The sequence below is a fragment of the Colobus angolensis genome, unplaced genomic scaffold (genome assembly GCF_000951035.1).
Source record: "Colobus angolensis palliatus isolate OR3802 unplaced genomic scaffold, Cang.pa_1.0 Scaffold307, whole genome shotgun sequence".
Lineage (NCBI taxonomy): Eukaryota > Metazoa > Chordata > Mammalia > Primates > Cercopithecidae > Colobus > Colobus angolensis.
Genome location: NW_012116344.1, coordinates 748,976 through 772,115, shown reverse-complemented (window position 1 = coordinate 772,115; position 23,140 = coordinate 748,976). Strand labels below are relative to the sequence as shown.

At 39.0% G+C, this 23,140-nt stretch overlaps 1 protein-coding gene across 2 annotated transcripts in view; it reads right to left on the bottom strand.

Annotated features, from left to right (window-relative positions):
- Positions 1 to 23,140, bottom strand: part of WAPAL (wings apart-like homolog (Drosophila)) — an 85,323-nt gene that overhangs the window by 45,121 nt on the left and 17,062 nt on the right. Inside the window, exons 2-3 of one of the 2 annotated variants that reach the window (XM_011950414.1) lie at positions 19,584 to 20,609; positions 16,762 to 16,880 (exon numbers count right to left, since the gene is read on the bottom strand). In XM_011950414.1, the coding sequence (XP_011805804.1) occupies positions 16,762 to 16,880; positions 19,584 to 20,609 (1,145 nt within the window). The remainder of the gene's footprint in view (positions 1 to 16,761; positions 16,881 to 19,583; positions 20,610 to 23,140) is intronic. The other variant, XM_011950415.1, reaches the window with a different exon arrangement.

Sequence of the window (23,140 nt, the reverse complement as noted above, 5' to 3'; positions counted from 1 at the left end):
AAAATTGGTTCCCTACAAGGGCGGGTGACAGACTGGAACAGATCTCAGATGAAGTGACCTCATTAAACTTACCTTTTTATATAGTTTTGACTTTTATAATGCTGTACATATTTTAAAAAAAGGAAAAAAACAGTAAGAATGGAAACAGAAAACCCCAACACTTAAAGCAAACCAGAACAAAGAAACCTACTCATATTTCACATGGACAGCAAATACTGTGAAGAGAAGCCAGACAAACAACCCAAAGCACTGACCAACCAAGAGGCAGGCAGGCAGAAATAATCCCAAGTAATTTGTGAACATATTATTTAACTTTATACCCTCAATCTTTGGCAGGATGGAGTAGGGTAAGTGCAGAATTGCCAAACAATTCCTGAAAATTTTTGTAAATTTACTTATTGTAGTGGAATGGGCAAAGCAATTCCGTACCTATTTAGATACATTACAGGTTGAGTAAACGTGTTGCTGTTGTTCACTGTGAAAAAGACATAAGGCCAGAAAGAACCCTGGGCTCTCACTGTGAAAAAGACAGAAGACAAGAAATAATCCTGTGAGGATGCGCTGATACTGAAGGTATCAGTGTGAATTCATAATTTCTAGATAACTTATGTGCATAGGCATGAATCCACATATATATGTGAAGGTATATTTGTATGTGAATGTATGTGAATATATATAGATGTATGTAATATATGTATATGTGCATGTTTCCTATGCCTGTTTGCTAAAAGGGCCAAGTAGCAAAGGACACACCTACAGCCCATTATCATAATCTCTAATACCATTCTCCACTAAAGAGAATCATTACTCCTCAGAGAATGGACTTGATCCCAAGGCTATAGCTGACGAGGTATAAGATGAACCTGGAACACTGTATTACACCAGGAAGAAAGAAGTTTTCATAGAATGATGGGGACATGGCAGAGGAACCAAACAGCCAGCTTGATGAGGCTCTACTAGTCAAATTAGGACATATTTAGGCCCCCAATAATTAACTACAGTAACAGATTATAAACCATTGGGGAAAAAGTAGGGATTTACTAAAGAAGTCAAATTCATAGGAATGAAGAGTAGAAAGGTGGCTGCCAGGGGCTGGCAGGTAGGGGAAATGGGATTTTGGTCAAAGGGTAGAAACTTCCCATTATAAAATGATTAGGTTCTGGAGATCTGACTTATAGCATGGTGACTACAGTTAATAATAATGTACTTTATAGAGTCGTGTGCCACATAACAAGGTTTCGGTCAATTACAAACTGCATATATAACGGTCCCATAAGATTTTAATGGAGCTGAAAAATTCCTAATGCTTAGTGACATCTTAGCACAATGTATCAGGTGAGTATTTGTGGTGATGCTTTCATCAACAAACCTACTGCGCTGCCAGTCCTATAAGAGTATGGCACATACAGGCCAGGTGTGGTGGCTCACACCTGTAATCCTAGCACTTCAGGAGGCCAAGGTGGGTGACTCACCTGAGGTTGAGCGTTCGAGACCAGCCTGACCAACATGGAAAAACCCCGCTTCTACTAAAAATACAAAATTGGCCAGGCGTGGAGGTGCATGCCTGTAATCCCAGCTACTCGGGAGGCTGAGGCAGGAGAATCGCTTGAATCTGGGAGACAGAGGTTGTGGTGAGCCGAGACCACACCATTGCACTCCAGCCCAGGCAACAAGAGCAAAAACTCCCATCTCATTTAAAAAAAAAAAAAAAAAGTATAGCACAATTAGATACAGTAAGTAACACCTGACAATGAATGACTATTAACAATAACATAGGTACTGGTTTATGTATTTACTATACTTTTAACCATTTTAGAGTATTATCTGTCTACTTGTAAAACAAAAAAAAGTTCACTATAAAACCGCTTCAGACGGCTCCTTCAAGAGTTATTCCAGAAGGGTGGCATCATAGGAGATGACAACTCCACGTATGTTAGTACCCCTTGAAGAACTTCCAGTGGGACAAGATGTGGAGGTGGAAGACTGTTAGAATGATGGCCTTCACTCTGGATAGGCCTAGGCTAGTGTATCTTAGTTTTAAACAAAAAATGTTTTTTTGGTTTTTTTTTTTTTTTTTTTTTTTTTTGAGGCAGTCTCGCTTTGTTGTCCAGGCTGGAGTACAATGGCGTGATCTTGGCTCCCGCCACCATGCTTGGCTAATTGTATTTTTAGTAGAGATGGGGATTCACTATGTTGGCCAGATTGGTCTCAAACTCCTGACCTCAGGTGATCCACCTGCCTCAACCTCCCCCAAGTGCTCGGATTACAGGCGTGAGCCACCGCACCCAGGCAACAAAAAAACTTTTAGAGTAAAATTAAAAATAATTTTAAAAATAGAAAAAAGTTTACGGAATAAAGATATAAAGAATGAAAATATTTTTGTACAGTAGTACAGTGTGTTTGTTTTAAGCTAAGTGTTACTAACAATAGCCAGAAAGTTTTAAACAAATTAAAACGTTTATAATGTTAAAAAGTTACAGTAAGCTGGCTGGCCACAGTGGCTCACATCTGTAATCCCAGCACTTTGGAAGGCCAAGTGGGTAGGACCGCTTGAGCCCAGGAGTTCAAGACCAGCCTGGACATGGCGAAACCCCACCTCTACAAAAAATACAAACTCAGCAGGGTGTGGTGGTGTCCACCTGTAGTCCCAGCTACTAGGGAGGCTGAGGTGGGAGGGTCAATTGAGCCTAGGAGGTCAAGGCTGCAATGAACAGTGTTCACACCACTGCACTCCAACCTAGGTGATAGGAGATTGTCTCAAAACAAAAAGCAAAAAGAACAAAACAAGCCATTACAGTAAGCTAAGGTTAATTTATCACTGAAGAAACTATTATCTTATAACTTTAGTGCAGCATACATGTACAGTGTTTAAAAGGCTACAGTAGTGTCCTTAGCTTTCATATTTACTCACTGACTCCCCAAAGAAACTTGCAATCCTGCAAGCTCCATTCACGGTTAAGTAGGTGTGCCATTTTTATATCTATTTTTACTATACCTTTTCTATGTTTAGATACACAAATACCACTGTATTACAATTGCCTACAATAGTCAGTACAGCAACATGTCAGGAGCAACAGGCTACACCATAAAGCCTAGGTGTGTGGTAAGCTCTCCCATCTAGCTTTGTCTAAGTACATTCTGTTTGCACAATGAAATTGCCTAGTGATGCATATCTCAGAACGTATCCCTGTCATTAAATAATGCGTGACTGTAGTACAAAATGGAAAAACAAATGAAATTCCAAACCATAAACACCCGAACACACACACAGGCATATGCACGCGCACGCCGCGCTCTCTCTCTCTCTCTCCCCCTCGCCCCTGTCCCTCCCATCTCCCCACTACCCATCCTCCTAACCCCTACCTCAATCCTTCCCATCTTTAACTATCAAATGGATGTCAGTGCTTTCCAGCTCTTGATAACCCCTGGCCACATTTTCTCACTTCAAGCCTCATTTCCTGGGAAATAATAGTAAAATACTTTGAACTTTCAAACTTTAAAGGCACCTATACTAAAGAAAATACGATTAGGCAGGGCGCGGTACCTCACACCTATAATCCCATTACTTTGGGAGGCCGAGGGAGGCAGGTCACTTGAGATCAGGAGTTCAAGACCAACATGGTAAAACCCCATCTCTACTAAAAATACAAAAATTAGCCCTAGGACATGGTGGCATCCGCCTGTAGTCCCAGCAACTCAGGAGGCTGAGGCAGTTGCATCACCTGAACCCAAGAAGCAGTGAGCCAAGATTGCATCACTGCACTCCAGCCTAGGCAACAGAGCAAGACTCTGCATCCAAAGAAGAAAAAAAAAAAGATTAACTGTACTTTCATTCCTTATTAAAATCCTTCCAGAATAAAGTATTAAAGGAAAAAAAGCACAAGAATTGGATCACAGAGAGAAAATAATTTACATTTTCCTAAGCCTTTTTAACTTTTGTCTTTTTTTTTTTTTTTTTGAGACAGAGTATCGCTCTGCCACCCAGGCTAGAGTGCAGTGGTGCGATCTCGGCTCACTGCTAGCTCCACCTCCCGGGTTCACGCCATTCTTCTGCCTCAGCCTCCCAAGTAGCTGGGACTACAGGCGCCCACCACCACGCCCGGCTAATATTTTGTATTTTTTTTTAGTAGAGATGGAGTTTCACCGTGTTAGCCAGGATGGTCTCATCTCCTGACCTCATGATCCGCCAACCTCGGCCTCCCAAAGTGCTGCGATTAAAGGCGTGAGCCACTGCACGCAGCCTACTTACATAGATCAATGATTTTATTATTTAAGTTAAATACTACCTATATAAAAGGAAGAAATAACGCTTCTGGTTTGGAACAAACACACTAAGGAAATACTAAGACTGCTCAAAATTCCAGCAGGAAAAAACAATTCTGCCTTTTTAAGATACTCTTCTTATTCCTTTTTGTATCCCTAGCACAGTGAAAGTCATGTAGTAAATACTAAATAAAAACAATGATGGAAAAAAAGCCAACTAAAACCGACTCCCTCTCTTCCATACCCAGGCCCAGCCAGAACCTGCTCAGCTTCAACAACTCTTTGGATCACCCACCCTGGAGCTGTAAATGAATAGCAGCTGCTATTAACTTCCACACTTCTGCCAGTTTCCCTCATCACCAATCCAATTGCTACAGTCACTTTTTCAGGCTTCATATCAATTAATACAGGTTTCTAGTACTTGAGAATATAGTGGATCTCACAATACCACATGATGACTGGATCTCAAGATGGTCAGTGAGTTCCTATACATAGAACAAAGGTAACACTGGGTAAAACTGTTCTGACAGAAAAATATGCTATTTCATGAGAGTGGGTTCTAACTGCTAAAGGAAGATACTGTGTGGAAGGAACATTTGTTCTTGGGTGAGATGTGGGAGTACTTGTCCTTCAGAGTCTCTTCAATTTTAAGATTTTGCTACTTAAGTTGACAACCTGTATAAAGTCATTTTATAAAACAAAAAATGAAGTTTATCAAAGTATACAGCTACATCCAACTTTAAAACTGCAGGTTTATGTAATTGTAACATTCTAAAACAACTAAATATGTAACCATGATTTATACTGATAAATTTTAATTGCCCAGAAGCCCACTATCCAGTGTCATATTGAAGGACAGATGGGAAGAAAAAATTAAGTCCAGAATGTTCCTTAAAGAGTTAGACAAAAGATGTTGCCAGAAGGGCCTAGCTTTAAACCACAGGGGAATGATGAAAGTAAAGGTACAGGCTGGGCGTGATGGCTTATGCCTGTAATCCCAACACTTTGGAGGCCGAGACCAGCAGATGGCTACACTCAGAAGCCCGAGACTAGCCTGGGAAAAACGGTGAAATCCCATCTCTACAAAAAATACAAAAAAGTTAGCTGGACACAGTGGCGTGCGCCTGTAGTCCCAGTTACCCAAGAGGCTGAAGCAGGAGGATCACTTGAGCCCAGGAAGTCAAGGCTGCAGTGATACATGATGACAACATTGCACTCCAGCCTGAGCAACAGGAGTGAAACCCTGTCTCAACAACAACAAAAAAGAACGTAAAGGTATAAATATTTGAGAATTGAAACTGAGACTGATGTTACGGTTAGTTTCATCAATGACCCAGCAGCAGTCTTAACTGCAAAACAAGATGGCCAACATCCCAGATAAAACACAACCAACCCCACAAGCACTGAAAACCTGTATAGTCAGACTGACTATACAGACAATGAATGCTTACAAGCAGGGATGACACACAGCAGCTAAATGAAAAGGTAGAAATCAAACCACAAGCAGGGCAAGCAGAAGAAATAATCTAAGTATATCAGCACACATATGACAGCTACAAATAATGGCATGTAGGGAAGCTACAGCCAGAAATCAGAAACTGGATGACATTTCATGAACGAAAGCACCAAGAACTGCTCAATGATCAAAACCTTACCTAGAAACAATAGGTACTTAAATCCAGGTATGTTTCAACCCAATCTATCAAATCCTAATCTTTCCTTTTCTAACCAGCAAGTGACAACTTTTCTGAATCATTGTCTCAACTATGTTCTTACTACAAGTTTTCTTCTTCACCCTCCTCATCTTCTTTCTGAGGCATGTATTCCTACAGTCAGCCCTCAATCTTGATATTAACAACTCCTCTATATTCCTGGAGAGATTCCTGGGAGATGAAAATTCTCCCAGGAATATGGAGGAATTTTCATCGGGGAGACAAAAATTCCTGGGAGACAAAAATTCCCAGAATTTGCTTCCTGGGAAGAACATTCTCACAGACGAGTATGCTTAAGAGTTAATGCTTTCTAACACAGGGTAGAGGGGTAGGTAGAGGGAAGGGGGACCACTTGGCCAGACTATGTCAGCAGAACTGACCTAGGTGAGGAAGATGGCCGGCATAGTCAAGAAACTGGTTACATACATGAGGATTGTGAAAATAAGAACACATGTGGAGGATAATGGAAACCAGATTTCTCTCAGTGAAGGGAATTAAAATATGGAAAATGAGAAGTCTAGAATAAAACATGGCATCGGAAATATTAGTATGAACTCATGGTTCTAAACATACATAGAATGACCATGCAATAGGCATGTGTCTGTATATGAAAGAGTATATGCATATTTTTACATGTTTCCTAGCTGTCTACTCAAAGAGAGCCTAGAAGCAATGACACTTCAGAAGAAATAACCATACCTAGTGAACAAATATTTACTTCTAAATACCCTTCTCCATGAACTGCAAACAGGAATCCTTGAAGAAATGGCTGACTCCAGGACTGGGAAAGTATAGGATGAGCCTGGAACATCTTAGAATGTCAGTAAGGTGCTTGCTTCAGCAGCACATATACAAAAACTGGAACGATACCAAGAAGATTAGCATGACCCCTGCACAAGGAATGACACACAAATTCATGAAGCGTTAAAATTAAAGAAAACAGAATGTCAGTAAGTAAGGAAATGCAAAATAGTGGGACACATCAAAGTCAGCTTGAAGGAACATCCACCAACCAAATCTAAGAAGATCAAACTAAAGACAGAAGTATGATTTAAATAAATACAGTAACAAATGACTGAATAAAGTAGAAATCCATGTTCATACTGTAATAACTGAATGAATACATACAAAAATACATGCATACATTCTAACCTACATGGAGGGGAAGAAAATATCTACCTTACACTAGAAGGCCAAATACTAATAACTGCAGAACAAATACTATAATTAGGAAATCACATTTGGCAACCAATGTTGTAAAAACTGACTCAGGCAAGAATCAATGCTAAAACTAGTGAGTGAAAGTCTAATGAGGAAAGGTGACAAACCTGATAAATACCATCTTAACCAAGTGATCAGTTAACATCAATAGTAATGGTACAAACTGACATTAAGTACTACCTGATGTGATGCAGCAAGAAAATGGCATCTCCTCTGTACTGCCATCAAAACTGCCTAACCTGAGTCTAATCATGAGAAGGCATCAAACACAAACTGAGGGACATTCGACAAAATAACTGGCCTTAACTCCCCCAAAGATGTAAAAACCATGAAAAGACCAGGAAACACAGATCCCATGGCCGACTGAAGGAGAGTAGAGACTTGTGACAATTAAATTTAACATGTGATTCTGGATTAGATCATGGGTTCTTTGTTGAGGAGATGTGGGGATGTGGTTTAGTTGTTTTGCTATAAAGAACATTACTGGGACAATTGCTGAAATTTGAATGGGATCTGTGGATTAGACAATGGATTACCTCAATGTTAACTCTGGTTTTGATGGGTATTCTGTGGCAGTACAGTAAAGTGCTTTTGTTTTTAGGAAGTACAAACTAGGTATTTAGGAGTAAGGGGCATCACATCTGAAATTACTATCAAGTCACAAACACATATACATCATACATATACATCACAAATACATATACATCAATGGGAGGAGGATGCACTTCACTCCCCAGGAAACATTTGGCAATGTCTAAAGACATCTTGGATTGTAACAACTAGGCAAGAGGGGGATGCTACTGACAACGAGTGGATAGAGGCCAGGGATGTTGCTGAATATCCTCCAATGTACAGGGCCAGCCTCGAAACCAGGAATTATTCAGTACAAAATATCAATAGTGCTTAGGCTGAAAAAGTGTGATAGAGCAGGAGGAAAACTCTTGCCACTACAAGTCATAGACTACCTCTTTACCACCTGGAAATGGGGCCACTGGTATTCTTAAATCTAATCAGATTAGAGAGCCAGAAAATCCAGATATTCCCACTAGCCTACCAACTACACAAGGGTGTTTCTATCATAATAGAGAATGGGCCAGGCACACTGGCTCATGCCTGCAATTCCAGCACTTTAGGAGGCCAAAGAGAGCGGATCACTTGAGCCCAGAAGTTCAAGACCAGCCTGGGCAACATGAGACCCCATCTGTACAAAAAATACATAAATTAGCAAATGTGTCACATGCCTGTAGTCACAGCTACAGGCACTAGCTACCCTCCAAAGGCTGAGGTTGCAATGAGCCATGATCATGCCACTGCACTCCAGCCTAGGCAACAAAGCAAGACCATGTCTCAAAAAACAACAACAACAAAAAGAAAACAGAGACTGGAATGACTGCTGAGAACATTTCCTATACCCACCTATCTCGTCCTTTTTTTTCTCCCGGTACATGTGAGGTAACTTATGTAAAACTTCCCTGGAGAACTGAGCTTTCCATAAATCCTAATTTCTCATACATAAACAAATCTGTGGCATTTACTTAAGTAAGGCTCTTCTGGGAATAAAACGTCAGGGCTACATCTAAGATCTTGCTCCTGTTAAGTCATGAAAATCAACTGCAGTTGGCTCCTAAAAGCCGTGTTTATTCTAGTTTTGTTAATTCATTTATATTTATTATGTCTTTTAAATTAGAAAATATTGTTTATGACGTCCTTTCAGATTTTACCTGTAGTTCACACTTCAAAATAATCACCCAGTAGTATCTTATTCTAGCACTGTCTAAATCTGAGCATCATCTGGTGGAATCTTAAACTTCAGTAGGAAACCATGAGTTAATACATTTTCCACTCAAATATTAATTTCAGAAGGAAACAAACTAATATTCTTAATAGGGCTAATTTGAATTAATTGGCCTCTATGTTTGGGGGAAAAAAAAGCTGAGACATTGCATGAAAGATGTCGTGGGATATACGTTGATCTTTTGGCCCCATTTGTTAACTGTATGACCTATTTGAACGTTGTCCTGTTCTATTGTTAGTTTTCTTCACCATTTACTGTAGTCAATTTTTAAATTTCTATAATATGAGACCTTTCTCTATCTTTTAAATTACTGTTACCTAAAGTTACTAAATCCAGATTATATGTTCCTTACACTTGTGCAACATTAAAATGAATAAAGGCTTTGCCTTGAAAAAAAAAAAAGGAGGGGGCTACTACGTTAAGACACAGCTTGTTAAGACATAGCTTTGGCTGGGCGTGGTGGGAGGCCCACTTTGGGACTTTGGGAGGCCAAGGTGGGCCGATTGCTTGAGGTCAGCAGTTCAAGATCAGCCTGGCAAACAGGTGAAACCCCATCTCTACTAAAAAGACAAAAATTAGCCGGGCATGGTGGTGCATGTCTGTAATCCCAGCTACTTGGGAGGCAGAGGCAGGAGAATTGCTTGTACCTAGGAGTCAGAGGTTGCAGTGAGCGAGATCGTGCCACCACACTCCAGCCTGGGAGACAGAGTGAGACTCCATCTCAAAAAACAAAAACAAACAAACAAAAAATAAACACACACACCACTTTACTTATATTACATTTTTCAAATAAGCTCAGTCCCATAGCTCTTTTTGTTTTATAAATCAGCAATAGTTTTCTTAATTTTCTGACACTATCACGTTGCATCCATTAACAGTAAATAGGTCTGCTGCTGACTCAGTTGCCATGACCTGATTTACTTTAGGCCAGATAGATTCCTTCGTAATCAGGTCAAGTATATGTACACTGCTGCCTTCTAAGCTATGTTCGTAGCAAAGAAATTACTCCAATATTAAGTTCAAAACTAAGTTAAAAAAACAGAACACAAATAGGTACAAATGACCTCAACTGAATATAGAATTAACCATAAGCAGACAATATAAAAATCATTTCAACAAATTTTAACACACTACCGTAACTGTTCATCCTAAGTAAACTATAATCTAAGGACAAAACGAATTGCAAAGAAATTAAAATTCACTCAGTATATTTACTGCTCATGTCACTTGAATTGTAATTTTGATATATATGTATGCTGTAGGATAAAGCAAGTAAGTATACAATTCTGTGATGTTAAATTTGAAGGCCAGGCGCAGTGACTCACACCTGTAATCTCCAGCACTTTGGGAGGCTGAGGCGGGTGGATCACGTGAGGTCGGGAGTTCGAGACCAACCTGACCAACATGGAATAACCCCGTCTCTACTAAAAACACGAATAAAATTAGCCAGGCATGGTGGTGCATGCCTGTAATCCCAGCTACTCGCGAGGCTGAGGCAGGAGAAGCACTTGAACCCAGGAGGCGGAGGTTGCAGTGAGCCAAAATTGTGCCACCGCACTCCAGCCTGGGTGACAGAGCAAGACTCTGTCTCAAAAAAATAAAACAATAAATAAATAAATTTGAAAAAAAAAAAACTATCAATAACATAAACTCATGGTTCATTTTTCAATGTATCTCCTAACTCTGTCCAAACAAAGGCCCTTGATGTGATGAACACATTCAGCACTCAGATCTTGGTTTCTGAGTACTGATGTCCACAAACAGAACCAAGTTCCTAGAAAAACATGATTCCATGACTTAACAGGGAATCTACAAGATGAGCCTGAGCCATCTTATCGTACAGAAGGCAAGGGAAGTGCTCAAAGATGACAGGTTATTTCAAAAGGATACAAGAGACAGCTTGAAACGGTTCACATTGGCCAAATCTAAAGCAACTTCAACTTAAAAAAAAAAAAAAAGCAGAATCAACTATAAAACATTTAGTAAATAGTATTTATTTTTATTGCATATATTTCACATGCAAGATAATGCTTTAATATACACAGTGATTACTACAAGCATCCATCACTTTCCAGTTACCCTGTGTGTGTGTTAAGAGCACCTACAATCTACTCTCTTAGAAAATTTCCTATGTTATTAACTACAGGTCTGCTACTATACATCAGATAGCTACATTTATTCATCCTATGTAACTGCAAGTATGTACTGTCTGACCAACACTGCCCTATTTCCTCCCCCTCCTCATCCCTGGTAACCACCGTTCTATTCTGTTTCTACATATTCAACTATTTTTAGTTTGACACACAAGTAAAATCATGCCATTTTTAATATTCTTTGTGTCTGAGTTACTTAACTTAGCATAATGTAAGTAAAAATGTTATCCAATAAGCAGAAATTACTGAATCTATACTGATGGAGACAGTGGGAAGGAGACGGTAAGAAGGAAGAGAGATGAAGGTTCCTCTTTACAAAATTCCAGCTATTAAATGTGTAAGAAATGGCCGGGCGCGGTGGCTCAAGCCTGTAATCCCAGCACTTTGGGAGGCCGAGACGGGCGGATCACAAGGTCAGGAGATCGAGACCATCCTGGCTAACACAGTGAAACCCCGTCTCTACTAAAATACAAAAAAAAAAAACTAGCCGGGCGAGATGGCGGGCGCCTGTAGTCCCAGCTACTCGGGAGGCTGAGGCAGGAGAATGGCGTGAACCCAGGAGACGGAGCTTGCAGTGAGCTGAGATCCGGCCACTGCACTCCAGCCTGGGCGACAGAGCAAGACTCCGTCTCAAAACAAAACAAAAAAAAAGTGTAAGAAATAACGATTAGAAAACTCATTATTCTGTAACTCGAGCAATAAATGATGTAGGCAAAACTCAACAATGGATATGAAAATGATGAGGTAAGACAACAATGGGGAACAGGGCATGCATGTGGTACCAGACTAGCATTCTGAAGTTTCCTAACTAAATTATAAAAGCAGAAATGTACTTATATTTTGGAGAGAGGTGGTGATCAAACAATGCTAAGAGTGGAGTAACCAGATGTCATGAGACTTCTGATGTAAAGCATCATACACAATGCAACCGGTGAAATAAGTCTCTCCCCCCTCCCACACACACACACAAAGTCTAACCTGAATTTAATCAAACTTCTAGACTTAAATTCTGGTACTTTAACGCAGTGATGTAACAAGTTAAATGACATCAGTAGGAAACAAACAGATAAATTCTGAATGTAGAACTTTCTGTAAGACAAATAGCCTAGGCTCAAAAAACCATCAGGGCCGGCTGAGCACAGTGGCTCATGCCTGTAATCCCAGCACTTTGGGAGGCCGAGGCAGGCGGATCACGAGGTCAGGAGATCCAGACCATCCTGGCTAACACGGTGAAACCAGGTCTCTACTAAAAATACAAAAACGAAATTAGCCAGGCGTGGTGGCAGGCACCTGTAGTCCCAGCTACTCATGAGGCTGAGGCGGGAGAATCGTGTGAATCCAGGAGGCAGAGCTTGCAGTGAGCAGAGATGGCGCCACTGCACCCCAGCCTGGGCGACAGAGTGGGACTCCGTCTCAAAAAAAAAAAACAAAAAGAAAAGAAAAAACATCAGGGCCAACAGGAATTTTTTTCAAGGGAGGGTACTGTTCAAAACTAAAAGAGACATAACTAAATGATTATAATGGTTTGGAAAAAAAATATATGAAAAGACATTTTGAAGATGGGGAAAAATGAATACACAGTGATTATCAGATTATATCAAAGGATTACTAGGAATTGACCTAAGTGTTATATAACCACAGGTATAAGACCTTTCTCTTAAGAAATGCAGGCAACTTACTTTCAAATAAGACCTTATATATTTAATATAATAAACTTGCAAATAAGACTATCTATATTTAATATAAGTATTACATATTATACAGTAAATACATATTATAGAGAGCAAGAAAGGGAAGGGACCATGTACAATTATGGTTAAATGCTAATTGGAAATCAATCTAGGCAGAGGGATATAGGTATTCATCTTACTGCTCTTTCACATTTTCTGTATATTTCAAATTTTAGTTTATTTATTTACCTTATTTATTTTTAAGAGATAGGGTCTCACTCTGTTGTCCAGGCTGGAGTGAAGTGATGTGATCATAGCTCACTGCAGCCTTGAACTCCTGGGTTCAAGAGATCTTCCTGCCTCAGCCTCCCAAGTAGCTGGGACTACAACCAAGCCACCATGCCCAACTACATTTTTTTCTTTCTTTTTTTTTCTTTTTTTTTTTAAGATGGGGCTGTGTGCACTGGCTCACGCCTGTCATTGCAGCACTTTGGGAGGCTGAGGCGGGTGGATCACCTGAGGTCAGGAGTTTGAGACCAGCCTGGCCAGCATGGTGAGATCCCGTCTCTACTAAAAATATAAAAAATTAGCTGGGCATGGTGGCACTTGCCTATAGTCCCAGCTACTCAGGAGGCTGAGGCAGGAGAATTGCTTGTGCCTGGGAAGCAGAGGCTGTATAGTAAGCTGAAATCGTGCCACTGCACTCCAGCCTAGGCAACAGAGCCAAGACTCTACCTCAAAAAAAATCTTATAAAGACGTTATCTGGCTTTTTTTACTGGATTGACATTTGTATGAATGGTGCAAAAGCAAGGGTGGGTAAAACTGCTGGTGCCTTAGCACCAATAAAGGCAGGACTTCTAAACTGCTACATACTATGTAGCAGTCAAAAAGTAAAATGCCAGTTTCACTTAAAGCCCTTAATGAAGGAATAAAAATGGTTAATTTTATTAAATCTCTATCCCTGAATACACTAATAATCTCTGTGACAAAACAAGTATGCATAAAATACTTCTACTGCATGTAAAGTATAGTGGCTGTATGGAGAAAAAACCACCACTGTTTAAGCTGCAAGCCAAACTAGCTACTTTTTTCTCAAACATCATTCTTTACTGGAAAGATCAACAAACTATGCTGATTCAAACACGGGAATGTGGCAGGCATTTTCTCGAAAACAAAGAGTAAATCTGTTACCATCAGTTGTTTTCTTTGAAGTATCTGCTTCCAACAACAACAACAACAACAACAAAAATTGAACTTTCAAGCAAAAACAAAGTTTAGAGAACTTATATCTACCACTGTGAACTTGATAGGTTCCCAGTACTTACAAACTTTTCTGAGTTTGACAGTGGTATTTTGATACTGTATAATGAAATGTGTCATCATTTGAAAGATGTGCATAATTCATCGTAACCAGTATTTTCCAAGTGACCAATACATGATGTTACAAAGCATGTATGGGTAAATGCCCATTTAAAATGCAAGACAAAGCAGATTTTAATGCAATGGTATGAAAGGTTACTGGCATGGTTTCAGACTCCAAGTTGCAACTAATCATCAAGAAACTCCCATTTATTGAGTTTTGGGGTAGTACTGTAGAAGAATATCCAAAATTACCCAAAAAGGTTGTTAAAATACAATTACATATATCACTGTGAAGTCATACAGTTTTCTAGAAATTCAAAGTCTCACCTAAGCACCTGGGAGCGCAAAACTATAGCACAATTACATTGAAAAGATCCCCAAATGGGCTCTTTAGGTAAAATAGGAAAAATAAGGCCATAAAAATTGAACACACTCATTTGTTACTTAAAAGCAATTCAATCTACAAGAATAAAAGGTACTGACAATCTCTAATTTTAACTTTAAATAACAAAATACTATTAACAAGCTATTTAAGGAATTTTTTACAAAAAAGGTGAAATCAAATTATTCTCAATACCTATGTTGGACCATATTACATTTTGGGAGGCCAAAGCAGGCAGATAGCCTGAGCCTAGGAGTTCAAGACCAGCATGGGCAACAAAGTGAAACCACATCTCTACAAAAAATACAAAAATTAGCCAGGTATCAAAACACACGCCTGTAGTCCCAGCTATTCAGGAGTCTGAGGTGGGAGGATCACCTAAGCCCGAGGATGTCAAGGCTGCACTGAACAGTGATCACACCACTGCACTCCAGGCTGGGTGAGTGTGAGACCATCTCAAAAAAAAAAAAGAGGAGGAGGAATAAAGTTGGCCCTAACCTTATACCATATACAAAAATTAACTTAAACAGAACAAAGATCTAAACGTAAAGACCTGAAACTATAAACTATAGGAAAAAAACATAAATGAAAAGGTACATAATACTGGATCTGACAACAATTTCTTGGATATGACACCAGATGCACAGACAACAAAAGGATAAATTGAACATCAAAATTAAAAACTTTTTTGCATCAAAGGACAATATCAATATGGTGAAAAACTAATGAAATAGAAGAAAATATTTGTAAATCCTATTACTGATAAAGATTAACATACTACTACAACTCAATAAAAACAAAAAACTTAATTATAAAATGGGCAAGGGGCCAGGCACGGTGGCTCACGCCTGGAATCCCAGCACTTTGGGACACCGATGCAAATGGATCACCTCAGGTCAGGAGTTAGGGACCAGCCTGACAAACATGATGAAACCCCATTACTAAAAATACAAAATTAGCCATGCATGGTGTCACATGCCTGTAATCCCAGCTACCTGGGAGGCTGAGGCAGGAGAATCGCTTGAACCCAGGAGGCGGAGGTTGCAGTGAGCCAAGATTGTGCTATTGCACTCCAGCCTGGGCAACAAGAGCGAAACTCCATCTAAAACAAACAAACAAGCAAAAACTGGGCAAAGGACTTAGACATTTCTTCAAAGATACAAAAGTAGCCAGTAAGCATATAAAAAATGCTCAACATCAGTAGTCATTAGTGAAGTGCAAATCAAACCACAATGAGATACCACTTCATACCCATTAGGCTATTATCAAAAAACAGAAAATAGAAGTGCTGATAAGGATATGAAGAAACTAGGACCTTCATACATTGCTGGTAGCATACATTGCTGGTAGCAATGTAAAATGGTGCAGACATCACAGAGAACAGTTTGGCAGTTCCTCAGAAAGTTATAGGCCTACCATATTGACCCAGGAAATCCACTCCTAGGTATATATCCAAAAATACTGAAAGCAGAGACTCAAACAAATATAGCTGTGTGTCAACCTTCACAGCAGCATTATTCACAGTAGCCAAAAGGTAAAAACAATCCAAGTGTCCATCAACAGATGAATGGATAAACAAAACGTGGAAGGTGTGGGGGTGTGGTGGTGGTATGTTTGTCTCACAATGGAATATTATTCTTATATATATACACACACATATATATCTCACAATGGAATTTTATTCAGCCATAAAAAGGAATGAAATTTTGACATACAGTAAAAGACAGATGAACCTTAGACAAATCAGGCTTAGTGAAATAAACCAGATTCATACAATGTTTGTCCTTTTGTATCTGGTTTATGATGAATATTGTATGATTCTATTTATATGATACTTAGATAAAGCACATTCCTAGAGCAGACTGGAATAGTATTGACTAGGCATGGGGTGGGGGGAGGAAGTTATTGGTTAATGGGTACAGAGTTTTTGTTGGATATGATAAAAAGGTTTTGGGTATAGATAATTGTGATGGTTACATAACACCGTGAAAGTAATGCCACTGCTTTATACACTTGAGAATGGTTCAAAAAATATGTATATTTTACAATTTTTAAAAAAATGGTTACATCTGAAAAAAGGACTTACATATATCCTTTGAAAGACAGTTGCTATGTTTATTAGTAACTTTCAAATAAAAAATAAAGAGTTGAGCCCTCCAATAACAAATAAATAATAAAAATCACTGATAGTGCTTTACTTACCCGTTTGGGGCCACTAAAAATCTTTCTGGTATTTTCCTTTGATTTATCTCCTTGTTTATTTATGGGTTTCTTCACACTTTCAGGCACACCAGGCAAGTCCTCTGTAAAATCCAAGTTTTCTGAAATAGTAATCAAAACTATCTAGCTTACTAATATTTCAAATTACCTACCAGAAAACCTATCAAGATTATATATATATGAATCAATGAAAATGGGAAGAAAAGAATAAAGGAATCAGAGCACCACAGAGCTGACAAAATACTCCCTAGAATAAGAAGTTTCATTCTGCCATTCTCCCTTCCTGCTTGCCCCTCCTGAGACAGAAATCATAAACCTGGTTACTGTATATGTGTTCTAGTCTTATTTTATGTTAAATGGAAAAATCAAATCTTTTCCCAAATAATTTTCTTACTTCCGAGAGGTCACAAAACTGCTGGGTATCTATGGATACTGCCACTGGAATGATATAGTTTACACATATACAAAACACCATGTGGTATCTACCTGTAACATTTTTCAGAACTTTAAATCCACTAAATCATGCTGGCCTTCAAAGAATGCCTGCTGGCAACTACAAAAGCCACATTTAAAACACCAGAAAAGGAGGACAGTTATCCTTGGCAAGAGATTTAAAATGACCTAATACAACAAAGTTTAATGATTTGTCGGTCTTCAAACACAACTAACCAAAAAATCAGTTTATTTCCCAACTGGTTAAAAATAGGTATCTTTTTCTAAGCTAAACAAAACAGGAAAAATAGGAAGACTTTTCTGTATCCCAATGCTTAAAATTTTTTGCTGTTTCACATATGGTATGAAGACTCAAATTTCAACTTTGGGTAGATCAACCAAATGGCCTCTAATTGTCAAATGTTATTTAGCATCTACTTCAAGTTTCTCAAAGGGAGTCTAATTTCACATTTTAAATCTTTAAAAGTTTTATTACCCAAGATGTAAATTTCAGTCACAGATTTTCAATTGCAGGGGATAACTGGCTATCCAGATTAGAATAAAAGCTTATAAGTAAACTGCAGCAGGACAAGGGCACTGGTACTGTATAGCAGTATTTATCATTCTTTTTTTTTTTTTTTTTTGAGGCGGAGTCTCGCTCTGTCGTCCGGACTGGAGTGCAGTGGCCGGATCTCAGCTCACTGCAAGCTCCGCCTCCCGGGTTCACACCATTCTCCTGCCTCAGCCTCCGGAGTAGCTGGGACTACAGGCGCCCGCCACCTCGCCCGGCTAGTTTTTGTATTTTTAGTAGCGACGGGGTTTCACCGTGTTAGCCAGGATGGTCTCGATCTCCTGACCTCGTGATCCGCCCGTCTCGGCCTCCCAAAGTGCTGGGATTACAGGCTTGAGCCACCGCGCCCGGCCAGTATTTATCATTCTACTGAGGAAGCAAATGCCTAGCTGTTCTGCCAGCCAGATCTTAAGTGACTATAGTAAGCCTGCGGCAAACTTCCATTCTCCAGAAAAGATTCAAAGACAACACTGGATGTATTTCTTTTTTCTTTTTTTTTCAGGGAAGGTAGGGGTGAGCCCCTAGGGGTACTCCTGTGTATGTCTAGTTTTGAAGAATAAATTAAGCAAAACTATTTTTAGGCCAAATAAAGCAAAACGGTAGGTAATCTCAAGAATGACTTATATTCTACAAGAGAATCTGTATTTTAAAATACTACTGTAATTCTAATTTACCATAATGACACTTCTGTGGCCCTACCAGGAAAAAAGCTTTATTTAATATGTAAAGCAATCCAGAAAAACTGTATTTGGTTAAGAAACCATGTATCCCAGAAGCTTTCACAAATTCTTCCTCACTAGACAGTCAATCCACTTTACAAAGCCCTTGTCAGGTAATGACTTAATTATAGCAGAGCTAACCTACTTCATTTGTTTGTCTCTCACAGTGGAGACTGAACTCCTTGAGGACCTTTAGTCATTACCGGGTCTACAATCTCCACACAAATTAAATTTCCACAGTTAAGAGTGAATGCATAGTTACCTGGTACTTTTCAATTTTATTGAACTAACTTAAGATGGTTTGAGAGTGTTTTGAATGTTTATTAGTTTTCAGCCAACCACAAAGAGTTTTTAAATTCTAATCTTCTGGTATTTCCCTCATTATAACCATTTGTTATCAGCATAGTTCCAAAGGTCCAAAATCTAATCTATGTCTTCACTGCATTTGCATTTGTCAAGTGGAAACATCATGATGTTTGGTGTCCCTGCCCCATATACATACATGCTTTAAAATTCTCAAGTGCTAAAGGTTAAATTAAAACTCAAAGTATGAAGACTCTCCAATCTACAAACTGGTTCCTTAAAACTTGGGACCTGATCATTAACACTTAAAATGCTGTACCTTTAGATAGTTCTAAATAGGTACTTTTAATAAATATAACAAGCTAAAATTGAGTATCTAAGAAGAAACGATGTAGGTGTTGATTTAAGCCTGAAAAACACATTTAAAGTAGTCCCCCCGCCATCAATAGGGGATACATGCCAGTTCCTAGTGGATTCCTGAAACCATGGATAGTACACCAAAACCTGTATATACTATGTTTTTTTCATATACATACCTATGATAAAGTTTAATTTATAAATCAAGCACAGTAAGAGATTAGCAATGACTAAGAACAAAACAGAATGATTATAACAATATGCTATAATAAAAGTTATGTGAATGGGGTCTTTATCTTATCATACTGTACTCACCTCTTTTCAGAATGTGGTTGACCTCGGGTAATTGAAACCATAGAAAGTGAAACTGCAGGTAAGGGGGGGACTACTGTACTTACTATATATTTTTTAAAAATTCTTACCTGCATTGTTAGTACCAGACTGACTGTCCTGGGAATTATCATTGCTTTCTGGGGGAGGCTGCAAGGAGGGTGATGGAGCTGTTTTAGTTCTTTTTTTGCTTGTCTTTCTTTCCACTTGACAGTCATCATCTTCATCATCATCGCTTTCACTGAGATCATCAAAGCCAAAATACTTAATTTTGTAATTAGAACTTCCAGAACCCCCTTCATCACCTCCTGTCTCATGATCTTCAAAACCAAAAAATTCAAGTTTAACATCCTTTTTGGATTTAGTATTACTAGGTCGAAATCTAGTAGTGGTCTTAGAAGTTGCAATGTCTGCCTTTTTTCTGAGACGACCAGCTTCTCCCAAATCTGCAGGAGTGGATGCAGTGAACTCATCCATGCTGCGTTCCATAGTATCCTGTATGGTAACATTACAAACTGACAAGCAAGATGGATGTAAAACAGTGTAATCTCTAGTCCGTCCAACTGTCCCTCTAAAACTGGTCCCACAACTTACACCGCCTTTCTTTGCCTGATTCAGGCCATCTTTACTCGATTCACTGTTTGCTTTGGCTAAGGCCTGACTCGTGCCATCCATCAGCTTATCAAAATTTGACGCTCCTTGGGAGGATTTCGCTTTATTGGCCCTACAGTACGTCCTACAGTTGGTTGGCCTAAGAACACTTTGTACAATATCTTCCTCAATGGCTTCATTCAGATTTTCCAATCGATTTTTAAAATCGTCATCCTTCATCTCCAAAAGGGGATCACTATCCAAACTTAAAATACAGTCTTCTGATCTGATATCTTCAAAATCATTATCCCATTCATACAAACCAGTTCTTACAGATCCCTTGATTGGAGATATTTCTGATGGTGATTCTGGCCTTTTCCCAAACTGGGAGTTCCAAGTATCGTTTGCTTCCTTGATTTCAGAAGCCACTGTAGTTTCTGCATTGGGTTTCTTAGTACTGTCGTCAGCATTTTTGTGAATATGGTGACTATTATTCTCATGTTCTTCATGAAAATTCTCCACTTTATCTGTAAAAATAAGTCAAAGGACAAAAACATGAGTGGTATCAATATAAAAGTTAATAAACAACAGACGTGGTTAATCAATAGTATATGATCAATCTTGAAAGAACTGCAAATAATTTTAAGTTGTGAAGAAATTAATGTTTACATATCAGACATTTTCTCTCCTATCTTTTCAGTATATAGCTCTCATGTCTTCTACTGACCTTTCCTCAAGCAATCAAGTCCCTTAAAATTATCAACTCACAAGAAATTTCAGCAGGGTTAAGCAACGGAATCCACTCAGAATGACATGCAAATGACTCAGCCAAACCTTCTTAGGGGTAATTAAGGGCTTTTCAAATAAAGATGCTTAAATTAAAAATTATTCAGTAAAATCTAAACCAACTGAAAAACCTTCTACCAATGTTTTTATTTATCTGGGATAGGGCTGCCCATAAGGTATGCTAGTTCTATCTAGAAGCCTGCCCATAGGATCAGGTTTCTCTAGCTATTTCTGTTCTTTCTTCTAATCCTAAAAGCCATATAACCTCAAGGAATTTTTAGCAGTAGTTCTGGTGTGTTAGTTAAATGGCTAATAGTGGCTATTTATGCATATCAGCCAGTAACAAATCCTTGGCCTGCCTATTCATCTTGTATGTGGAGAATTCATTTTTGTTGCCTTCAACTTTTACTATCAAAACATTTTTATAACCTCTCCAAATGAGATACAAATACGATTCCAACTGGTATTATTATTAATTCCCTCAACACTTACTTGTAGAAAAACACTGGCAAAATGTATACTCTATGACAAACAATAAAATTACTTCTACAAAATATATCTACATTTAAGAAAATTTATTTACAAATCTCAATTCGTATCATCAAATACAGGTGAGAGGGATGCTTTGCATGGACAGATTCACTATAAAATGTTTAATGCTACTCAATAGGTTTTCCTCCCCTCAAGACAGGATCTCACTCTGTTACCCACACTGGAATACAGTGGTGTGATCACGGCTCACTGCAGCTTCAGAGCCGAGCACAGTGGCTCATGCCAGTAATCTCAGCACTGTTGGAGGCTGAGGCAGGAAGATCACTTGAGCGCAGGAGTCCCAGACCAGCCTGGGCAATTTAGCGAAACCCTGTCTCTTCAAAAAAATCAAAAATTAGCCTGGCGTGGTGAGGCATGCCTCTACTCCCAGCTACTCAGGAGGCTGAGGTGGGAGAACTACTGAGCAGGAAGTCAAGGCTGCAGTGTGCCATAATCAGGCCACTATAGATGGCATTCCAACCTGGGTGACAAGCAAGACTGTTTCAAAAAAAAAATTTTGGGGCAGCTGTCACCAACGAAATTATAATGAGATCAAGAATACACACATGAAAAATGCTTATCATGAGTTGCTAGGGAAACACAAAAGGTAAACTCCTTAATATACTAAGAATCCTTACACATCAGTAAATCCAATGTCCCAGTACAACATGGAGCTAGGGGCCAGGCACAATGGCTCAGGCCTGTAATCCCGGCTCTTTGGGAGGCCGAGGTGGGCAGATCACTTGAGACCAGAAGTTCGAGATCAGCGTGGCCAACATGGCGAAACCCTGTCTCCACTAAAAAGACAAAAAAAAATAGCTAGGCGTGGTGGCACATGCCTGTAGTCCTAGCTACTTGGGAGGCTGAGGCACAAGAACTGTTTGAACCCAGGAGGCAGAGGCGGTTCCAGCGAGCTGAGATAGAACCACTGCACTCCAGCCTGGGCAACAGGGCAAGACTCTGCCTCAAAAATAAATAAATAAGAAGCTAGGAACACAAAGGAGCAATTCATTAAAATATATATAATGAATTAAATAACTTATGAAGGATACTCAATTTCACTCACAAAACTCAAAGTAAAACAAAGCTGAACTATATTTGTATAAGCCCTCAGTATATGCCTGGTACTATTCTAAATACTTCCCATTAATTTATTTTATCTCAAAGCAACCATCAGGTAGGTACTACTGCCATATTCATAATCCCTTTCCCACAATTCCAACATCCAAAAAGCTCTAAAAAGTAAAAAGTTTTCTCACAACACACTTGGAAGCAAAACCCGACCCCAGCCAAAGGGAGGTTGTTTATAGTATTTACCCTACTTAGGGAAGGTATTTTCTCCTCTGAAGAAACACTGTATTTCAATAGAGAACACCACTTCAGATCCTGATAGGGGCGTTAATATAAGCTTTCCAAAATCTAAAATAATTCTAAATTCTAAGACACATCTGGCCCCAACGATTTCAGATAAGGAAATGTGAACCTCTATCTCATTCCACAGATAAAGGACAATGGGCTTACATTACTAGTTGTTGATTACATGGCTATTAAGTGGTATTTACTCTCTGAAAAGTAAGACAACTTATTAAAAAAAAATTGGAAGTAATTTGAAAGTCTGACATTAATAAGGAATTGGTTAAGTAATGTATAGCACATACAGAAATTGACAACATGCAACAGTATTTTCTCAAAGGGTAGGGGGAGGGCCAAAAAGAAAACTGATATGGTATTATCCCCAAGA